Source organism: Ambystoma mexicanum, chromosome 5q, assembly GCF_040938575.1.
Source record: "Ambystoma mexicanum isolate Mex_15411 chromosome 5q, UKY_AmexF1_1, whole genome shotgun sequence".
Lineage (NCBI taxonomy): Eukaryota > Metazoa > Chordata > Amphibia > Caudata > Ambystomatidae > Ambystoma > Ambystoma mexicanum.
The window spans coordinates 1,264,208,736-1,264,229,686 of NC_090933.1; the positions used below are offsets into that span (position 1 = coordinate 1,264,208,736).

Genomic DNA, 20,951 nt, shown 5'->3' on the forward strand with positions numbered 1-20,951 from the left:
TTGACTGCCCGGGAACAGGCAATGTGAATTTGTAAGGGCACTTGATACATATTTTTTAATGTTTATGTTTATGTTTTGGGTTAGAGTTACATGCCACAAACCTGGTCTTCCAGGAGCCGTTAGCGACTGGCTCTGTCAGGGTTCTGCCAGACAGAGGCGGCCATCTTGAATCCGCAAACTCAAGACGATGAGGGTATTTGAATGGGCTGTACATTAGTGCCCCTGTGGGGTCCACTTGACAGAAAGCTAAAGAGGGGATGCCACAGAACTCTGCGTTTTCTACGACCCATCAGGATTCAGGAACCTACTGTGGGGGTACAGTGTGTGGCGGATGGCAACCTCTGCACGGATCAGCATCCATGCCTCTTCCGGAGGGGGGGGGGGAAGGGTCGAGTGAGAGAAGATTCCCACCAATCTTGGATTGAGTTGTGGCTTTGTACTGTTCGCCAGTAGTTTCAACCAGAAGAGCTGCAGGCGTGTTCCTGCAACCCCCGCTCACTATACGCTATAATATAGCCTTTGTGTCTTTTTTTTTTTTAACTGTCCCCACACCAAAACACATACCACAAAAAGTTCTAACTTTTGGTAGTTCGAACTTTTTGTGGTATGTGTTTTAGGTCTTTTGGTGGGGTCGGTAATTTATTTTCGGTAATTTTGGCCCATTCCATTAAAAACGGACTTGTAACTTTACATTTTTTTTTGTTGCAATCGTTTTAAGGGCTCTGTTCGATTCTGAGAACAAAAGGATGCAAGTTCTTGTGGGTGGCCCAGGATCCTGGGTCTCTGCATCAACGGCACAATACTTGATCTTTGAAATTCTTTTAATCCCTCCTGGAGGCACAGAGTATAAATTACTCGAACGTTGATGTACTAACGTTAGTACAGACTGTTTTTCCCCTCCCGGAGGGTGACCCTGGTTCCTGAGGGCCATAAAAGTCCCCATTTGACTCGTACTATTGTGCCCCGAGAATAAGGGATTGCAGAACGTACAACCTGCGCAGCGGAGTCTATCGGGATGACCTAAGGGCCAGCGAGCTGGAATCCGTTTCCTGTGAAGAGAATGCTGGACCCACCCCCAACAGCTCAACAGATATGTGGGTGCCCATTACTTTTGACTGAAGGTGATGCCACTCATCACGAAATTCCCTTAACGCCACCACGGCTAGCTTCCTGGGTGGCTGTAACCCCGATCCCGAATGACGGGCATTTGGTGAGGGAACGACTTTTTGAAAAAACTGCCTGCAATATAGCCTTTCAGCCTCCTCATTGAAAAGGACTATTGAGGGCTGTTTTCAATCACCTCAGATCACCCCAGATTCCGGGCCGGAGTGAGTTGGGATCAGATGTCTATAGGTCGGGTGGTGCAGTTCGAGTTGCCCTCGGGGGCTCCGACAAGGGATCCGGTTCACCTGTTGGTGAGGAGAGTGAACTGGTTGTCCAAGCCCAGATGGGGAAAAAACAGGAGGGGGCCCATTTGTCATCAGAGGAGATGCTCCTGGACTATCCTCAATCGACAAACCAAGAGCGCTTGGAAGTGGCAGAGGGTTCCCAAGTTGAGCAATTGGAATCCACCAATGTATTGGGGGAAGGAGAGGTTTCTAGCCCAAGAAATATGGTCTCCTCCAACACCCAGCAGGGCCAGTTGCATTCTACTGACCTGGAAACTGGTCCACATTTGGACCCCACCTTAAAGCCCTCCACTTTGTTCTGAACTCATTGGTTAAGGTATTTGATGATCTTAGAGGGGAAGTCCACTCAAACTCAGGATCTCTTTTGGAACTGATGAAGAACTCAGAAGGTTGTGATTCCGCTCTAGTGGGCCTACGTAACTATCAATCAGGATATAGCAGAGAAAGTCAATCTATTGAATCTCGCAATTGCTGATCAAAGTGACAAACTGCAAGCTTGCAGTCTAATATAGCGAACATGAACAACCGTATGGTCCACTTAGAAGGTAAGATCTCGCTCATTCTTGGTTGGTGGAAAGATAATGTGCCTGGTCCTTAAGTTAGTATAAAGTTGTAAGAAGGGGACCCCCTAAAGACTCCGCAGCAGGCTAGCGCAACTTCCTTGCAACAACAAAACGGATAAGGACTGCAATATTGGGTCGGGATTGTCAGAGGTGGAACCGGCTGCTCACAGTGCCTCAAAGAATAGGGGATCGGGTCTCCCAGATGAGCGGGGCGGGTTAACCCGGCACAGCTTTTGGACAAGGTCTTGGCGACCTAAAAAGAGTGGGAGAAGCCCAGTGAGGTCTCTGCCTTGATACCCTCTTCGAGGGAAGCGACTATATAAAAGAAGAATAACAACTCAAACAATATCATAAGGTATATTCCTCAGGGGGATATTCCGCCCCAAAGTCAAATAATCAGAAAACAAAAAAAGAATAAGAATTCAGGGACCCGGAATTTCATGAGGAGACTCGGGGCAAGGATCCTGAAAGAATCACTCTGAGACCCCAATTGTCCAGATTCCAGCAGAGCCCCAAGTCATTCCTAATGTGAGGGTGCTCCAGGAAACAAGGGATTTTTCAACACAAAGTGAACCCGGCTCCAGCGTTACTCCAGTAGCAGCCCGCCCGAGGGGGGCAGTCCAAGGCCCCACTGCTTGCTCTATTAAACTGGCCCCAATCTTCATGCAAAGGAAAAAGCAGTGTACTGTTCCGATTGGAGAAATAGAGGCAGTGTCTGCATCTAACCCCACTGTTCGACCTACTAAACTGGCCGCAATCTTCATCAAAAGGAAGAAGCAGTGTACTGTTCCGATTGGGGAAATAGAGGCAGTGTCTGCATCTAACCCCACTGATCGACCTACTAAACTGGCCGCAATCTTCATCAAAAGGAAGAAGCAGTGTACTGTTCCGAATGGGGAAATAGAGGCAGTGTCTGCATCTAACCCCACTGTTCGACCTACTAAACTGGCCCCAATCTTCATGCAAAGGAAGAAGCAGTGTACTGTTCCGATTGGGGAAATAGAGGCAGTGTCTGCATCTGCTGAAGTGGTTGTGGGTGGTGGGGTTGCTGGTTAGGGTGGCCCCTCTTTGCCTGTGCGCCTGGGTGCCCAAGTAGAAAAGGAAAATCCACATTTGGCCCCGGCGAGAGGTCCTCTGAAGGGAACCCATTTGCACCGCCTAGAGTATGGGTTCCAACAGTTGCTGGGTGGGAAGAGTGGATGTGTTTTAAATCGGACGAGAATTCTGGCCATTACCAGATCTATTCCAGTTCGCTATTTATTTTCTAAATTGGATATATACTATGTATGCTTTCACTTTGAATCTAGAACAGATGCTGTAGAGATCGGCTTAAAATCTTGCATGGGTTTGGATGCCTTGTTGGCAGCGGGGGAAAGGTTTAAGAAAATGGGTTTCACGTTGTCATCTTCACCCCCCAGTGAGATGAGGGCAAGGGAAGTAACACATCGGGATGTAATCCCAAGAGTCGAAGTAGGGGTGGTGTCAGGAGCTTTGAGACCTTGTATAGCTCAGGAAGGGGAAGGTTCTTCTACGAGAGTAAGGGGGGGGGGTAGACAACAGGACACGCAGTCGAAAGTAATATCGCTCCTTCCCCAGATCATCTCCCAGATCTTTGTACCGCTCGGCCCGACAGATCCCTCACTTTAGGTAGGGCGAAGGTTTTTTTTGGTATTTTGGAATACGCAGGGTTCCAGTAGTTTTTTTTTTAATCAAAAGAGAGGATGTCAGCATTTTCAGTCTCCATGACAGTGTCGCTTCAGGAGACATGGCTCCTCCGACGGCTTTGTAAGAGACGGCTTTTCTATTATTGAAAATCTGGCTGTGCGCTAACGGGGGCGTCCTGTGGGAGGACGAGTAATTGCGACCAGAAATTCAACCTTCCTGGATCTCGTAAAGATCCCGGTTGATGAACCAGGAGTTTTAGCCACGGTGACCCATCGCCGAATAAGGGTGGAGCAGGAAAACCATAAACCTGTAGTTCTAATAAATCTCTGCTGGAACCCTGCGACCTCCAAGCTTGGAGGTTTCTTGTGCTCCTCAGCGTCACTTTTGTCTAATATTCCATCGTTGGAAGAGGGTGCTGGATTGACTATTGCAGGGAACTTAAACTCCTACTGCCTAATTCAGGATCCGGCCAGTGGTCTAAGGGGGAGTAAGCCTGTAGTTAATGGGAAGATCTGGTTTCTGCATGGTTGGAATCTGAAAATGGTTAACTGTTCCATCCCCTACTTGGGGGGCAGGTTTGCAAAGGTCGATCATTGACTATGTTTTTCTATCACCTGAAATGTTTGGTCAATGTAGTTATTTTGGGGGTCAAAACGTCAGCTCTCGGCGACCATGAAATGCTAGTTCTTACACTGAGGGCGGACATGTCATTTGGACAAAATGCTCTACCCTGCATTGGTTGTGAACCAGGCCGTGTGCCGCATCTCAAAATTTAAGGGAAAAGGGAAAACATTAAATAAGAAACTGCATTCTGTTTTGAAAGATGGCGGGGCGGGTGAACTTGCATCTCTCCATAACCCTAAACTTTGGGAGTTTTTGTGGTCATTGGATGAACCAGGCCAAGTGTCAGCTACTAGGAGGAGGGTGCACAAACACGATTTTGATGAGGAGACAGACATACGGAAAAGGGCCCTGAGGAAGGCATCCGATCCATCAAGAAAACCGCAGTTTCAAGCACCAGTTATTCGCAACAGCATAAAAACATCATGAACGCATACAAAGGGTGGTCTCGGTCACAGATTTTTACGCCTTCAAAGGGATAGCGAGGAGTTGCTGAGAGGTCTGGAAACACATTCCTCATGTAACTTTTGGGAACTGGTAAATCGGGAGGTGAATTCCCAGTCAGCAATGCAAGCAAACGCGATTCCCGAAGGGGTATGGCACTCCCACTTTATTGAACTATATAGGAAAGTGGACTCTGACGATTTCAAATGGGATCCTCTGGTTCCGTGGGATATACATTTTTTACAGGGAAGCGATTGAGGTCCTGATTAGGTAGACATCTGCCTCTCGTGCATCAGGGCCCAATGGGTTGACTAACTCTATCATGAGGGCCGATCCTCCTCTGTGGTCCGGGATTCTGTGGGAACTGTTCAAGAACACCTTAGAGTTTAGAGAGCTTCCAGAGTCATGTGAAACAGCATTGATAACTCCCATCTACAAAAAGGTGGTTCAGACTCCCCCCACCCCTCAATTACCATCCAATAGCTTTACTAGACGCTGATAGTAAAATCTTCGCAGCCGCGTTCTAAGGGAACTGGGGGTTGGGCAGACAGTGTCGGTATTCTTCATAGACAGCGGATCGGTTTTAGGAGGGGCCTTTTGACATCTCCAAACGGCCTGATCACGAACGTGGCCATAGGGCGAGCATGGGTGAAAGGGGGGCAAACTCTGCATGGCGCACGACTGGACCTTTCTTCAGCCTTTGATGTGATCAATTGCGGTCGTCTTTGGAGTAAATTTCAGAATTGGGGCATCCCAGGGGGCCTCTTAACCAGCCGGATTCATGTACACACTAATTCTAAAATCAAGGTTCGCCTGGATGGCGAGGGAATCCTTACACAGCCCATCTCAACAGGTGGGGGAGTTAGACAGGGGTGCAGATTGCCCCCCTGCCTCTTCAACCTGTACCTGTCAGATGTGGGGCAGGCTTTGTCTCCAAGCACTCTGGCCAGCCCCAAGATGGAGTTAAGGAACATATTGTGGCTGGCTTACGCGGACCATGTAGTCCTGTTGGACTACACTCCTGTGGGTCTCCAAAGACAGTTAGATGCCTTCAATCAATATGCAGAGGTAAAAGAACGGCTATAAATCCAACCAAATCGCATATAGACAGATTCCACCAGAGGGGGCACGGTGTCCCTGGATTTGGCTGGCAACTAAATGGAACATCTGTTGCAGTGGCGCCAGAGGTCAAATACTTAGGATGTGTGCTCACTTCGAGTCCGTCTATGGTACGTAGAGTGAATAGATTGATCAGATGTCCTTAGGGTGAAGCCTGTGCAGTTCCCCACAAGTACAAACTAGGAAACGCATCCTTATAGAATGCAGCGCGGTGCAAAGTAGCTGAATAAAACACTTATCCCGCTTTGTTCTGAATGGGGAATGGCTTAAATCCCACCCTTTTTGGGAGAGATGAACACCGGGGCATGAAGTGAGCGGGGTTCTGGAGGTAAGCAGATTTTTAAATGCTCTAGGTTTTATCAAATAATCTCAAATTTTATATTATTTTATGATGAACTAAGTCAACTGCTCAATTTAGGGTACTTGGGTCTTATTCTGGTTAATGTACTTCTCTCCTTTTCTTTTTGTCCTTTTTTGGGTTTTCATTCCCTATTAAGTATTTTAATTGACAAGAAAGAATTGTATATGTATTTTTTGCATTTGTGAAAAGTCTTTTGACTACAACAATAAAATAAAAAGATTTTTTAATGATCTATGAAGGACATTGCACCAGTAGCCATTAAATCTTACCAGCACCTCGGGCCGCTGTTCCTCAACGCTATCCAGTACATTCCCATAGTGTTGCTATTGTTTTGTGTCCTGTATTCTGTGTTCTCCTCGCCTATTGGCTCTTGTATTTTCCGTCTTCTCTCTTGCTGCTGTGTGGACCATACCTGCATTGGGGTAGTCACTTTTTGACCCTGTGGGCCCTCCTTCCTCCTCCTATTTCTTCTGTCTGTCATCTCCTCCTGTACCACTAGGAGTCCTTGTGTATCCTGTCATTTTCTACATGATTTTTAGATATGAGCGGTGTTTGATCCCGGACTGTTTCGGCATTGGCATAATTCCCTTTTCCCTGGACGGTGTGGTACTGGCTAGGATAACTCATGGATTGTCTCAGTTATTGCCCTTAGACCGGTGGGGAACTGGCTGTAAACTTGTCAGGATTCCGCATGGATTGTCTCCACTATTTCCCTTGGATTGATGTGGAACTGGCTGTAAACTGGCTAGGATATATCATGGATTGTCTCCGCTATTTTCCTTGAATTGGTGTGGAACGGGCGGTATACTGGCCAGGATATCTCATGGATTGTCTCCGCTATTGTCCCTGGATTGGTTTGGACTTGCTGTGTACTGGCTAGGATATCTCAGCGATTGTATCCGTTATTGTACTTGGAATGGTTTGGACTTGCTGTTTACTGGCTAGGATATCTGATGGATTGTCGCTGCTATTGGCCTTGGATTGGTTTGGACTTGCTGTGTACTGGCTAGGATATCTCAGCGATTGTATCCACTATTGTCCTTGGATTGGTTTGGACTTGCTGTGTACTGGCTAGGATATCTCATGGATTGTCTCCACTATTGCCCTTGGATTGGTTTGGACTTGCTGTTTACTGGCTAGGATATCTCAGCGATTGTATACGCTATTGTCCTTGGATTGGTTTGGACTTGCTGTGTACTGGCTAGGATATCTCAGCGATTGTATCCGCTATTGTACTTGGATTGGTTTGGACTTGCTGTTTACTGGCTAGGATATCTCAGCGATTGTATCCACTATTGCCCTTGGATTGGTTTGGACTTGCTGTTTACTGGCTAGGATATCTCAGCGATTGTATACGCTATTGTCCTTGGATTGGTTTGGACTTGCTGTGTACTGGCTAGGATATCTCAGCGATTGTATCCGCTATTGTACTTGGAATGGTTTGGACTTGCTGTTTACTGGCTAGGATATCTGATGGATTGTCGCTGCTATTGGCCTTGGATTGGTTTGGACTTGCTGTGTACTGGCTAGGATATCTCAGCGATTGTATCCACTATTGTCCTTGGATTGGTTTGGACTTGCTGTGTACTGGCTAGGATATCTCATGGATTGTCTCCACCATTGCCCTTGGATTGGTTTGGACTTGCTGTTTACTGGCTAGGATATCTCAGCGATTGTATACGCTATTGTCCTTGGATTGGTTTGGACTTGCTGTGTACTGGCTAGGATATCTCAGCGATTGTATCCGCTATTGTACTTGGATTGGTTTGGACTTGCTGTTTACTGGCTAGGATATCTCAGCGATTGTATCCACTATTGCCCTTGGATTGGTTTGGACTTGCTGTTTACTGGCTAGGATATCTCAGCGATTGTATACGCTATTGTCCTTTGATTGGTTTGGACTTGCTGTGTACTGGCTAGGATATCTCAGCGATTGTATCCGCTATTGTACTTGGATTGGTTTGGACTTGCTGTTTACTGGCTAGGATATCTCAGCGATTGTATCCACTATTGCCCTTGGATTGGTTTGGACTTGCTGTTTACTGGCTAGGATATCTCAGCGATTGTATACGCTATTGTCCTTGGATTGGTTTGGACTTGCTGTGTACTGGCTAGGATATCTCAGCGATTGTATCCGTTATTGTACTTGGAATGGTTTGGACTTGCTGTTTACTGGCTAGGATATCTGATGGATTGTCGCTGCTATTGGCCTTGGATTGGTTTGGACTTGCTGTGTACTGGCTAGGATATCTCAGCGATTGTATCCACTATTGTCCTTGGATTGGTTTGGACTTGCTGTGTACTGGCTAGGATATCTCATGGATTGTCTCCACTATTGCCCTTGGATTGGTTTGGACTTGCTGTTTACTGGCTAGGATATCTCAGCGATTGTATACGCTATTGTCCTTGGATTGGTTTGGACTTGCTGTGTACTGGCTAGGATATCTCAGCGATTGTATCCGCTATTGTACTTGGATTGGTTTGGACTTGCTGTTTACTGGCTAGGATATCTCAGCGATTGTATCCACTATTGCCCTTGGATTGGTTTGGACTTGCTGTTTACTGGCTAGGATATCTCAGCGATTGTATACGCTATTGTCCTTGGATTGGTTTGGACTTGCTGTGTACTGGCTAGGATATCTCAGCGATTGTATCCGCTATTGTACTTGGATTGGTTTGGACTTGCCGTTTACTGGCTAGGATATCTCAGCGATTGTATCCGCTATTGCCCTTGGATTGGTTTGGACTTGCTGTTTACTGGCTAGGATATCTCAGCGATTGTATACGCTATTGTCCTTGGATTGGTTTGGACTTGCTGTGTACTGGCTAGGATATCTCAGCGATTGTATCCGCTATTGTACTTTGATTGGTTTGGACTTGCTGTGTACTGGCTAGGATATCTCATGGATTGTCTCCACTATTGTCCTTGGATTGGTTTGGACTTGCTGTGTACTGGCTAGGATATCTCCAAATGGGGAATTGTGGTCATTGGGAGTGGTCATCAGCCAGCAGAAGGGAGCGTTCCTGTGGCCCGAGGATTCCTCCAATGAAATGGGACCTCTCTCCTGTGGCCCGAGGATTCCTCCAATGAAATGGCACCTGCATGGTCTGTGGATTTCATGAATGGACCTTCCACCCAATGGGGTGCCCAGAATTCCATGGTCTCTCCAAGCATCACACATGGAAGGCCCCAATCATTCACAGTTCGAAACACGTGTGATGCGGAGCTAAGGAGGGGATCGGAGGCTGGCCTTTCGCTGGTGCCATCAGTGGAAGGCTGTGTGAGGCTAATGCCAAGGGAAGGCAATGGTGGCATTTTGGTCAGGATTGGTATGATGGGGTTCAGGCAGCTTGTGAAAGTGTGCAGCATCCAAAGGGCTGTGGGTTCTGACGGTTTGTGTCGTCGTAGTTTCTCTTGAGGAAGGGTGCGACTGCGAGTTTCTTCATCAGGGACAGCACCACTCCTGGACAACTCCACCTTGGATTTGCTCATCTATGCAGTGTGAACGTGGTGAGGTTAAGATGTAGGCATGCACTTTGAATGTGTGATCTGTGGTGTTTAGGAGAGAGTCTCAGTCGTCGGGACTTGTGGGGGAGATGGAGGCAGGTGCATGCGAAGCAAAGCATCAGGATTGTAATTAGAATTGGTTATTTATAAGGCGCTTAATACCCAGAGGTTTCCAAGCGCGGACCCAGGGATCGGACCTGTGTTGCTCTGCGTCGTCTTGCTTCCAAGGCGAGCGCGTTGCCCCTGAGCTATCCTCCCGAGACAATCATTGGTGGCTGGTCAATCAGGACTGTGTCTGCTTGAACGGGCAAGGTGGCACACGGGCGCCTATTGAGGTTCTGTAAATTCAGCGATGTTATGGGTGCAGAGGTTGGGAGGTTTGTGGCAGAGCATTTTGGTGGGGGGAGAGGCTGCTGGGGTCAATAGCATTTGCTGAAAGGTTTGGAACAGTAGCACATCGCTTCAGGGAGTCTTGGGGTGAAGATCGTTCAGGAGGGTAGCGGGGGGAGTGGTCTGTGGTGCTTGATGTTTGGTGGGGTGCAGGACTTCATCCAGGAGGACTCGGCTCAGTGGCACCCTTCTTTTGAATGAAAGGAGCAAGTGGGGGAACCAATGCACTTCACCTTATTGTTGAAAGGGGTGATCATTGCTGTGGTGACTAAGATGACCCTTTTGACTGGTGAGCAGCTCTTTGGTGAAGGGTCCAGGAAGCAGGTGGGTGTTCGCTCACTGTTGGTTAGTCACCAATTGCTGTTGCTATGGGTGTTGGTATTTGAAGAGCTTCTACAGCCAAGGCATCTAAGCGCCATCGTTCAACAACACGCGGGAGGATTGCTTAAGGACAGTTACATGAATGTACACAGAGGAGGGGGCTAATGGTTTTCATTCAGGGCTCGTAGAAGTAAGTATAAAAGAGGGGTGCCTGTGATTTGGCCAATGCAGGGGTCTACGCGGCTGCCGGGAGAGTTTTGCCCTTGCTGGGGGTGGGGGGAAGGAGGCGAGGACCTGGGACGGTGGAAGCGAGGGTGTAGTTGGAGTTAGTATACACCTCTTTGAGGTTACTTGCAGGCCTCTAACCAGGTGGCCCTTCAGTGTTCAGCTGGATGAAGCAGTTCTCTGGCCCGGATCCTGCAAGTATGGGTGTGGGACGGACTGCTGCCATGTCAAGGCGGGGCTGGCATAGCTGGCAATGCTGCCAGTGTATCCACCTTCTCCTCCACTACTGCAGTTGTGTTGCGAAGGATGAACGGAAGGTTGTTAGCTGGAGGGGGTGGGCGTTTTTGTTGTATTACTTTTTATCAATGAGTATAGCTGAGTGTGGAGTTTCGTTGGCTAAGAAGGGGGGCTGTTGGGTATTCTGGATGTCAATTGGGGGCAACTGGGGTTCCAGCTGCTACCACCGCTGGCAATCTCCTGGTACCCCCAGCTCTGATTCTGTGACCCTATGGCCGATTGGCCCTCACATTTAGATGTGAAAGAGTGAGTTGTTGCTCAGTGAAAAAACACTGCCTGAAATAAACACCTTTCATTTTGGAACTAACTGTGTGCAGTGCCGTTCACCGATGCAAAGGTACGACTGACTGCACGGTGGGAGCCTGCAGGACTGTGCGATTTACCCGTTGCCATAAGGAAACTAAACATTTTCCACAAAAATACTTGTCATGGAAGAGAAACAGAGAGAGAGCGAGAAAGAGAGAGAGTGCGAGAAAGAGAGAGAGAGAGAGAGAGAGAGCGAGAGAGAGAGAGAGCGAGCGAGACGCATACATCTATGTTAGCAGTTTGATGAAGTGTGACTTTTCATGTCCTATGTATTTAACATCACTAACACTGTGACAAACACATCTATGTGTACTTTTTAACACTAGGGAAATGAACTGTGTTTTGACGCATGCAGACAGGAATGGAGAATAACTCAGTGAGGTAAGTACGTGTGGCTAGTAGTATGGTCATCCGACATCCCATCACAATAAATCACACTTGCTTTACCCAACGGGGTTCAATAAAGATGTTTTTTTATATTTTCAGGTGGGTTTAGGATGCGATCACAACAAGCTTGTGAGACTGTAGGTACACATGGTGAGTCTACATGGTGCTTAAACGGGCATAGGGTGGCATTACTTGGTTATAGGAGACCGTGCTCAGCATTGCATGACAGTGCCTGGCATGTGAGGCAGCATTTGGAATATCCTAGGCATAGCTAAAATGTGAGGCTGTAACAGGCAGAAAGGCTGCACTCACATAAGGAAGCAGGGCCCCTGGTCCCTGATGGTTTTGCTGGGTGTGTCCCCGGCATTTCATGGCTGCACCCCTTGCACATCAAGGCAGCACACTACTTAATATATGGTTGAAGAATAAAATACCCCTTTGTCCACTCCGGTACTTACTACCTGTCATTTTATTATTTTAATTTTGTGGTGTCTCCTCCAGTCAAGAAACCATAGCCAAATGCCTTTTGATATCACCTCCGGTGGTCTCATTGAGGGTTAAAGGTCATGTGATGTCCCTTCCTGTAATCTCATCGGGCAGGTCACGTCACGTCCGCTACCTCTGGCGTTTTGGTGAATTATTGTCCGTGCTGCGTATTAATGGGCTGCCATTAAAGAACTAGGCGCAGCACTCGAGTCTGTGTCTTCTAGCCGCCCCTGTAGAGGAAAAACGAAAATACCTGCAAACAAAATATACCCCAACAGCTCTCTCTCAAACAAGAGGTTCCCTTCGCGTTCAAAATCAAGCGGGATGATATATGCGTGTCCTCAAAAGAAATGCAGCGTACTGACTAAGCCAGTGCACATCTTCCACCTCTAGGTGGCGGTGTCGTGCCACAGATGCTGTCTGGGATAGCCATAAAGCGAGCGTTGTTACCAGAAGAACCTACGTCACGGGCAGCCTATTCTGCATTCATCCCATCACGATTTATTTGAGAAATCGCCTAAAATAACGTCACGCTTCGAGGATTGCATGCATCGGTACTGTCAATGGCCCTTTTCTTTTAAGGCCGTAAATATTTAGCCATGACAACGGATGGCGAAAGACATGCACGCAGGGGCGTTGCTAGGGGGGGCTATAGCCCCTGATCTTTTGGTTGTAGCCCCGGATAGAATCTCAGGAGCTACAGCCAAAAGACTAGCTAGCCCCCAGTCCCAACAGTTCCGACATCAGCCTAGCCCCGGGTCTTTTCCAGACCTAGCAACTCCCCTGCATGCACGACTAGTCACTCCAGGGTCATCTCCTGGACGCCAGAGCACGTGCTGTAATGTGCCGATTACCCGCTGTCACCAGTGACGCCATCCTCTACTGCAGAGCATTCATTTCTCCTTAGTTGCATTCTGGGAGTCGTAGTGTTGGTTAAGCCAACTGAACAAGATTGACCAAACTAAAGGCGAAGACCAGGACTGGAGTCGGGAGATAAATAACTACCCAGAACCATTGAGGCACAGACACACAGTGGAGGCCCTGCTCCACTTGAGTCACACCCCCGAGTTATCTCAGAGGGTGCAGTAGAGAGAATTGGGATTTCGTACCATTCATCACCAGAGGCCGCACAGTTGGGCCTTCCACTGCTCCTGTAACATTTGCACAAACTGAACCAGGCACGCGTTTACCTGATCCCTGTGCAAATTATCAGCACACTGAGGTGAAGTGACACCAACAGAACACTCAAGACACAATGGAGTTCAACGCCTTTATTAGTAAAGTGGAAGGATGGTAGGGTAACCAGATTTGTTTTTTTTTTTAAACGGGACAGGCCATACACATAGAAGTAGGACTAAAGTAAATACAAATAAAGTGGTAGTCCTACTTCCATGTCGCTGGCCTGTTGCGCGGGGCGGTGAGGGGGTGTGCTCACAGGCACACTTCTCTCATTGGAGGAGAGCGCCGTGGAGGGGAAGTGCGAGGAAATGTTCACGCCCTTCACCCAGGAAGAGTTGCGCCCGGGACCCGATTTCGAAATCGGATCCCGGCAAAAACCAGGACCGTAGCCACCAAACCATGCAAACCCCGGACGTTTCTAAAATGAAAAACTCCCGGGGCCCAGGGACCAAGGGTGATTTCCCCGGACTGTCTCGGGAAAACCAGGACGTCTGGTCACGCTACGGGTTTTGGATACCCGCCTACAGCACTTTTGTGTCGTCACCACAGCTCAGGAGGGACAGCTGTGTAAAGATGTGGATGCGCCTACAACATGCAATCGTCACGCTCATAAGTGCTCTCTCATAAATGAGGGACGGACGCAGGGAGGCTTGATCAAACACGCCTTTATTCAAAGAACACTTCTCAGGAACTGCCTGAACTTCCACACATCTCGCCCCTCCCCTTCCCGTTGCCTCGTGTCCCTCTCCACGTGACACGGGAGTTGGTGACGACATCACACCCCCAATACTAAACAAAGTTTGGGATCATGTGATCTCCTCAATGAGACGATGTGTTTTTTTTTTTAGTCCTTTGAGGTCTCCCACCATTTCCGTTACTCGATTCCTGCGACGGCCAACGGGGCTCATCTGTGCCAGAATCCTCCATGTCTCCTTCGTAAGGTGCATCTCTTTCCCATGCATCTCTTGGTTCGCAGGGCTCACTTAGGGGTATGATCCCTGGCAGTCTTCTGAAGTGAGAGCTGTTTCTTGTCATGACGCGGGTATTGCCTTCAGCCATGATGAGGGACCCTTTTCTGTGGGTTATGGTGAGGGGTTCTTCGTTGAAGGCCGCCATGTTCTTACGGTTTTGTGGCTGTCTTGCGATGACGATGTCTCCTGGTTCTAAAGCATTCTCTTCGGCCCTTCTTCTCTTGTCGGCCGTTTCTTTCATGTCCATTTTCCTTGACGCATCTTGCTGTCTCATTTCGGCGTCACCTTTGTATCTTTCCTCTTCCAGGCCTATGTGAGGAAGTCTGGTTCTTACATTTCTTCCGAACATGACTTCCGATGGCGATTTGCCTGTGGTACTGTGTGGTGTGTTGCGATAGTCCCTCATCAATTGACACAGTAGTTTTTCCACTGGTTCTCCAGTCAGGCGAACTACCTGGGTGGCGCGCTTAATGTTGCCTATGAAACGTTCGACTATACCATTTGCTTGAGGCCAGAACAGTGTTATTTTACGGTGATGGAAACCCATATATTCTGCGAAGTTCCTGAAGTCTTGTCCTGTAAATGGTGGCCCATTGTCTGATTTTAGTATTTTTGGAATGCCATATGTGGCAAACATCCGATCCAGTGCAGGGATGGTGTGATGCGCCGCCATGGATGGTACAATTTGCACATCAGGGAATCATGAATATTCATCGATGGCTACAAGGATGTAGTCGCCTCCCTCCAGAGGGCCATAGTGATCTACTGCTATTTCTTCCCAGGTCCCTCCAGGTAACTCAGTCATTCTTAGTGGTTCTGGTCTAGTCTGAGGGTTAATGATCGCACACGTGGGGCAGTTCTTCAGTAGTTCTTCCACCTTGTTGTCCAATTGAGGGAACCACACTCTTTGCCGCAACATCCTTTTTTGTAGACACTATCCCTCGGTGTCCTTCGTGTGCAAGCTCAAGGACTTTTTTTCTCAGGGTCTGGGGAATTACTAATTTGGTTCCCTTGAGTAACAATCCTTCCTCTGTTCTGGCAAGTTCCTCTTTTACAGCCAGTAGACATGTAATGTCTTGTTTGGTTTCAATTCCAACATTCTCCTTGAGTTGTTTTGCATGTTTCCATCGACCCGTCTCAAGGCATCTCATGATGATCTGTATGGCTTGGTCCGTGTTGGATTCTCTGGTGATTTGTTCCATGTCCAAACCCTGCGGGGCATTTTCTTGGACCACATACATTATGTATTGGTCTGCTATGGATGGGTCGGGGCTGCAATCTTGAGTGGGGTGACGCGAAAGGAAGTCCGCTGGATTTTGTTCTTTTCCTGGCCGATGAATGATGTCAAAGTGGTAGTCCTGCAGTCTTAGGGCCCAACGAGCAATCCTAGGGGGCATTTTGGCCTGAGCGTTGCCGTAAATGAACAGTAGCGCCTGGTGGTCTGTGACTATTGTGAAAGGTTTCCCCATAGAGAAACAGATGGAAGTGCTCACATGCCCAAACCACGGCCAATCCTTCTTTTTCAGCTTGTGAGTACGCTTGCTCCTGACCATCTTTGCGATCAAGTTGAGTTAAAATGGCAGCCTGAAAGAACGGTGTGTTGTCTGCGTAACACTAGAAATGAGGGGAGAAAGTGGCGATCAGGTGGGCCAGAGGAGCTGGGTAGATGTTGAAGAGCCATGGCGATAGGATAGAGTACTGTGGGATCCACAGGTAGAGAGTGAGGTGGAGGAGGAAATGGGAACCATTTGCACTTGGGAAGGTCTGTTTGAGAGGAAGGAGGTCCACCACGCCAGTGCACTGTCCGTGATGCCAAGGGTATCATGGAGATGGTTTATGACGATGGAGTGGTTGACTCTGTCAAAAGCAGAAGAAAGATCAAGGAGGATTAGGACAGACAGAGTATTAGAGTCCAAAAGAGTAGGTCTTCACGGGTGTTCAGGAGAGCAACAGCCGTGCCTCTGGCTGCCCTGAAACTGGACTGGTGGTCATGGAGGCAACCAGTCATTTCAGTGTGGAGGGGCAGATGGGGGAGGACCAGCTTCTCCATGAGTTTGCCCACAAAAGAGGTGATAGAGATAGGGTGATAGTTAGCCGGGCAGGAAGGGTCAGCAGATGGCTTCTTTAGGAGAGGGTGCACAAGAGAGTGCCGACGGGGTTGAGGGAAGGAGCCAGCAGCAAATGAGTGTTTGCAGAGGTCTGCCAAGGCTGGGACGAGAGAGGTGATGTTGTCCTTGATGGTTCCGGAGAGTGGACAACTCTAGAGATCTCATCAGGTGCAATGGGAGAGAAAGAGGAGAGTATATGGGGGAAGTGGGTGGACCAAGCGAAGCGAGGGAATGGGGAGGGTTTGGGGGGTGCCTCAGGGACCTAGTGCCCAGCTCACTTCCTGATCCACTTGCAGTCGCTGGGGCTCCAAGCTCACTACCGGGTCCACTCACAGTCTCAGGCCTATAACGCACAGATCCCTTCCTAGTTCACTCACAGCCTCAAGGATGGAACATTCGGAGCACTTCCTGTTTCACTCACAGTCTCAGGGATATAAGGCCCAGCTCACTTCCTCGTCACAGTCTCGGTGACATGGGCCACAGCAGCTCATTTCCTGGTTCACTCACAGTCTCGTGGATATAACGCAGACCTCACTTCCTGGGATCTTCTTGGTCCAGATATTTTCACGCCCTGACAATTGGTTACTTGCCTAGACTCCTTTGTGTAGCATTGGCCCAACGGCATGTACTTCCTACCCCTTAGCTTGAGGGGATAACCTTATGAGCAAGAATGTGACCCCCCCCCTCGACAGGTTATTACTGTTAGCTTGGTAGAGCATGGCTTGCCCCTTTCTAGGGTTCTTGCTGAAGATATTATCGGTAAGCCTCCTGGGCTGGAGTTCTTAATTCAGGGTTTCTCTGTCTCGCCTCAAAGTCTGAGAAATAGCCCCATAAAAGACAGGTAGCTACGTGCCCTTTCTGCCCTTTCTCAGGCCTGGGACTGCAGCCCTCAGGAGCCGGATGCTTCTATGTCCTTCTTTGGGTGTTGGCCCACCTCCACAGGTACAGCTTTCTCCTCTGGTTATCCATGAGCGCATTTTCCTCTCAGGACTGCTCTCCTGGCTATGGCTATCCCTGCTCTCATTAAAACTCTATGCAATATTCTAATGATCCAATCACCCTTGGAATTGGTTGACCACTTTTTACCCAAAGTCTGTGGTATTGGTACTGCCCCCGTTTCCCCTCCTCCCTCTCAGGTGTTTTGATTCCCCTCTTTAGGAACCCGTTTGATATCCACTCTCGGCCCCCTTGCTCCAATTGGACAGCTGATTTACTTCCTGGACCTACCATTTTGAGGTCAGGCAGAAGTGGATTTAGCACTTCACGTCTTTGTGATCCAACGCAAGCCTTTGATTGCACTTGTGAGCACCTCGGGAATAGAAGGCTTGTGGAAGAGACATCTGTGGGACCCTGGGCGGCCCACAATCGTGGAACTGCATTTAATTGCTTTTCTGCCGCTGAAGCAGTGGTCCGTCATCTGCCTGCAAAGCCTGCTCTCAAACCTGCTTCGCTGCAGTGTCAAAGCGCAGAGCAAGCAACAAACACTCTCTGTGCCTGTATGAAGAAATGATCGTTCAGCCAATGGCATAGGCGCCTGGAACTTTTGGCTCTCCAGATGTTTTGGACTACAACTACCATCAGCCCTAGCCAGCATAGTCAATGGTGAGGTATCATGGGAGTCTGAGTCCAACACATCTGGACAGGCATAGGTTGCAAACTCCTACAGCAGGCAGGGAACTGCTTTTGATTATGTTGGGCTCAGATGCACTGCTTTAAAACTACAGTGAGGATACAACGTTTTGGATTACCTTAGACTCTTCGGCGCATCTTCAGTTTGGACTATTATGTGGACCTCTAGAGCCACCAAGTTCATACATTCAGCTCATTGATGGCGCTTTAATGCCATCATTCCTTTTGGCTCACAGAGGGGTACTTTAGTTCAAACATTTAAAAAAAAAAAATGAAACTACATGGCTTTAAACATATGTAGGGTTGGCGCGCAGGCGACTCTTTCGCGCCAGTCAGACTGTGCAGAGGAGGACATTGTTTTAGAAAGATGGAACATGGCTTGCAACAGTGTACAAAGAAAGGTACAGGGGCCTGGAGGATAGCTGCACCCCTCTCCCATTGCAGTGGGATTAGGCCATCCCATCTCCCTGGTCTCCATGGCTTGGACCTATAAGGTGGGTTGCACGTCTCAAGGAGTTGCCTTCAGCAAAGCCAAAACTTTTGGCTTTGCCAATACTTGGTTGTATAGGCCTCAGATACCAATTTTAACACAATGTAACTTTTACCAGCAGACAAAATTAACTCCAATACAAAAAAACACCAAAACACATTCTTAAAAGAATAACTTTCAGAAGTTTGCATGAACACAACAATTCATAAGGCGGTTAAGTGAGGTGGGTCTGTAATGGCAGAGTACCCCTTCATAGGATGACAGCTCTAAGGATGGTGCACAGCGCCCATTACACACTGAGACAGGGTCAAGGTGTATGTCTTACTGTTTGATCAGGAGTTCCACAAGGTGCAGGTGGCCACACGTGGCAGCGGCATGGAGTGGCGTCCAGAGTTCGCTGTCGCACGCGTTGACATTCGCGCCCGCCTCCAGCAGTAGCTTCACAATGTCCTCGAAATCATCAATACAACACTGAAAGAAATGAAAGGTTTGATAATGTAAATGAGCCATAAAAAGTATGGCTATTACGCTAGTGCATGAAAACGAGACAGGTATCTTATATCAGAGCCGGAGAAGAGTGAGGGACCAGGAGACCTACTTATTCCACGTTTACTGGTGAGGCCACATTAGCAGGGGCCCTGGGCTGCTCAACTGACTGTTGGGCTAGAACTGCTCTAGGGGGATCTGGGCCCTTCCCCCATTCTGACTTGCCCTTTTGGTGGCGGCAGACTGTGCCCCTTGCATCACAGGTCTTCCACCAGGAAGTACTTAGAAACACAGGAGAGCAAGGTAACCACACATACGCTCATCCATGAGGTCTCTGGGCCTAGGTCTCCATGCGCTTCTTAGCTATATTGTTTGGCAATTGCCAAATTAATCCCACCTTCCCATCGGGTATCTCCTATACTTTTCCGAACCGTGAAGCCCTTTCCGCCACAGCAAGACTATCAGATCAACCTTTGACCGACCATCTCTAGCCGATGGACCCAACCATATCTTGCACTTTTTTATGGGAACTCTGATTGTCTTTACAGGGCTTCAGAGCAGGTCCACTGGTAGAGAATAAATGGGTTTTAGTCGCAGGTCCCGATGGTCTTGCTAACGTAACCCTAACGGTGCCCCTTCCTTTTGGGCTAATATTCTTTTAACTTTGTTCAATCAGGTTTTAGACCAGAAAGTAATTCAGTCACCATGGAAAAAGTCATTATCGTTCCCATCTTTTAGAACTGGTGAACTATAGACCGGTTGCCATGTTGTACATTGTCAGAAAATGGTTCTCCTCCATTCTTCTGGCTCGTCCGGCCTCCTGGGCATCAAAGTTTGAGAGGATTGGTAAATGAGTCAGGTTGTAGGAAAAGAGTGGGCACAAGCCTTGATCGTCTAATTCGTTGAGTACTTCAGGGAGAGGTTTGGTCCAAGGGTCGTTCTCCGTTTTTTGCTTTTGTTAACCTCACATCTGCTTTTGATCGAGTACATTTAGCAAGATTGTGATGGAAAGTTTACCACTGAGGTTTACCGTCCAACGATCTATCCGAAGCATTTCGAGCAACTCGGTCATCTCCTACACTAGGTCCTACTAACATTCAATAGTTTCTTCATGCAGATGACCTGGCAGTGCTCGACTATACTCTGCTCGGCTTGCAATGAACAACAACATCCTTGAACGCCTCTATGGAAGAAAAGCAATGAAAATAAATCTAGCATTACGAGCTTCAGAAAGGCCACCAAGCGCACTCCCATTTAGATGGAAACTTAATGGTATTCCTTTAATTGTACTTAAAATTACTAAATATTTAGGCTTCCAAATGTTGAGTCGATCCTCTAACGCAACATGGTTTCCGTTATTAAAGGAAAAAGCGAAAGCATTCTCCGCACAGATGGCCAGACTCAATCTCAGTTAAGTCTCACTATGCCCAACTCTAAAATATTAAAATTCTAAGGTCATGCCGGCACTGACCTACGGGGCAGAAATCTTCTATCTGGATGATCTATCTTTGTGGGATAGTGCAGAAGCTACGATTTGGAAGAACGTCCCGAATATACCCAACTGTGTTGCCATGGCAATCTTATGGTGGGCGCCTGGGCTCACTTCTTTGCAAGCTCTCATCAAGTGGAAATTGTTGTCCCTACATAGCAATATTCTAAATCCTGCAGCTAACACACTGTGTCTAGATTTGAACAGGACTGTTGAGGAAGCTGGCTGTGGACAGATGACCCATTGGCTTGCCAAATGTGTGACATTTCCAGAGGCTGCAGAGGTTTCCATTGTGTTCCTTTTGAACAACCCTGAGGCTGCTAAACAAGAAATGCTGAGAGCAGATTGGATTATAACGCAAGCGACCATTTCAACGTATTCATTGAACTCTCGTTACATCCACGAGGAGCATAAAATACAGGCAAGATTTCCCCTCATCTGATAACATTTCCGTAATCCTGTAAGGAAAAGTTTTTTTTAATGCGGGTCGTGCCTAA

General features: G+C 48.0%; 1 protein-coding gene across 1 annotated transcript in view; it reads right to left on the bottom strand.

The window, feature by feature from the left end:
• Window positions 1-20,951, bottom strand: part of PPP1R16A (protein phosphatase 1 regulatory subunit 16A) — a 467,867-nt gene that overhangs the window by 92,949 nt on the left and 353,967 nt on the right. Inside the window, exon 3 of the mRNA XM_069621786.1 lies at window positions 18,805-18,950. Within this exon, the coding sequence (XP_069477887.1) occupies window positions 18,805-18,950 (146 nt within the window). The remainder of the gene's footprint in view (window positions 1-18,804; window positions 18,951-20,951) is intronic.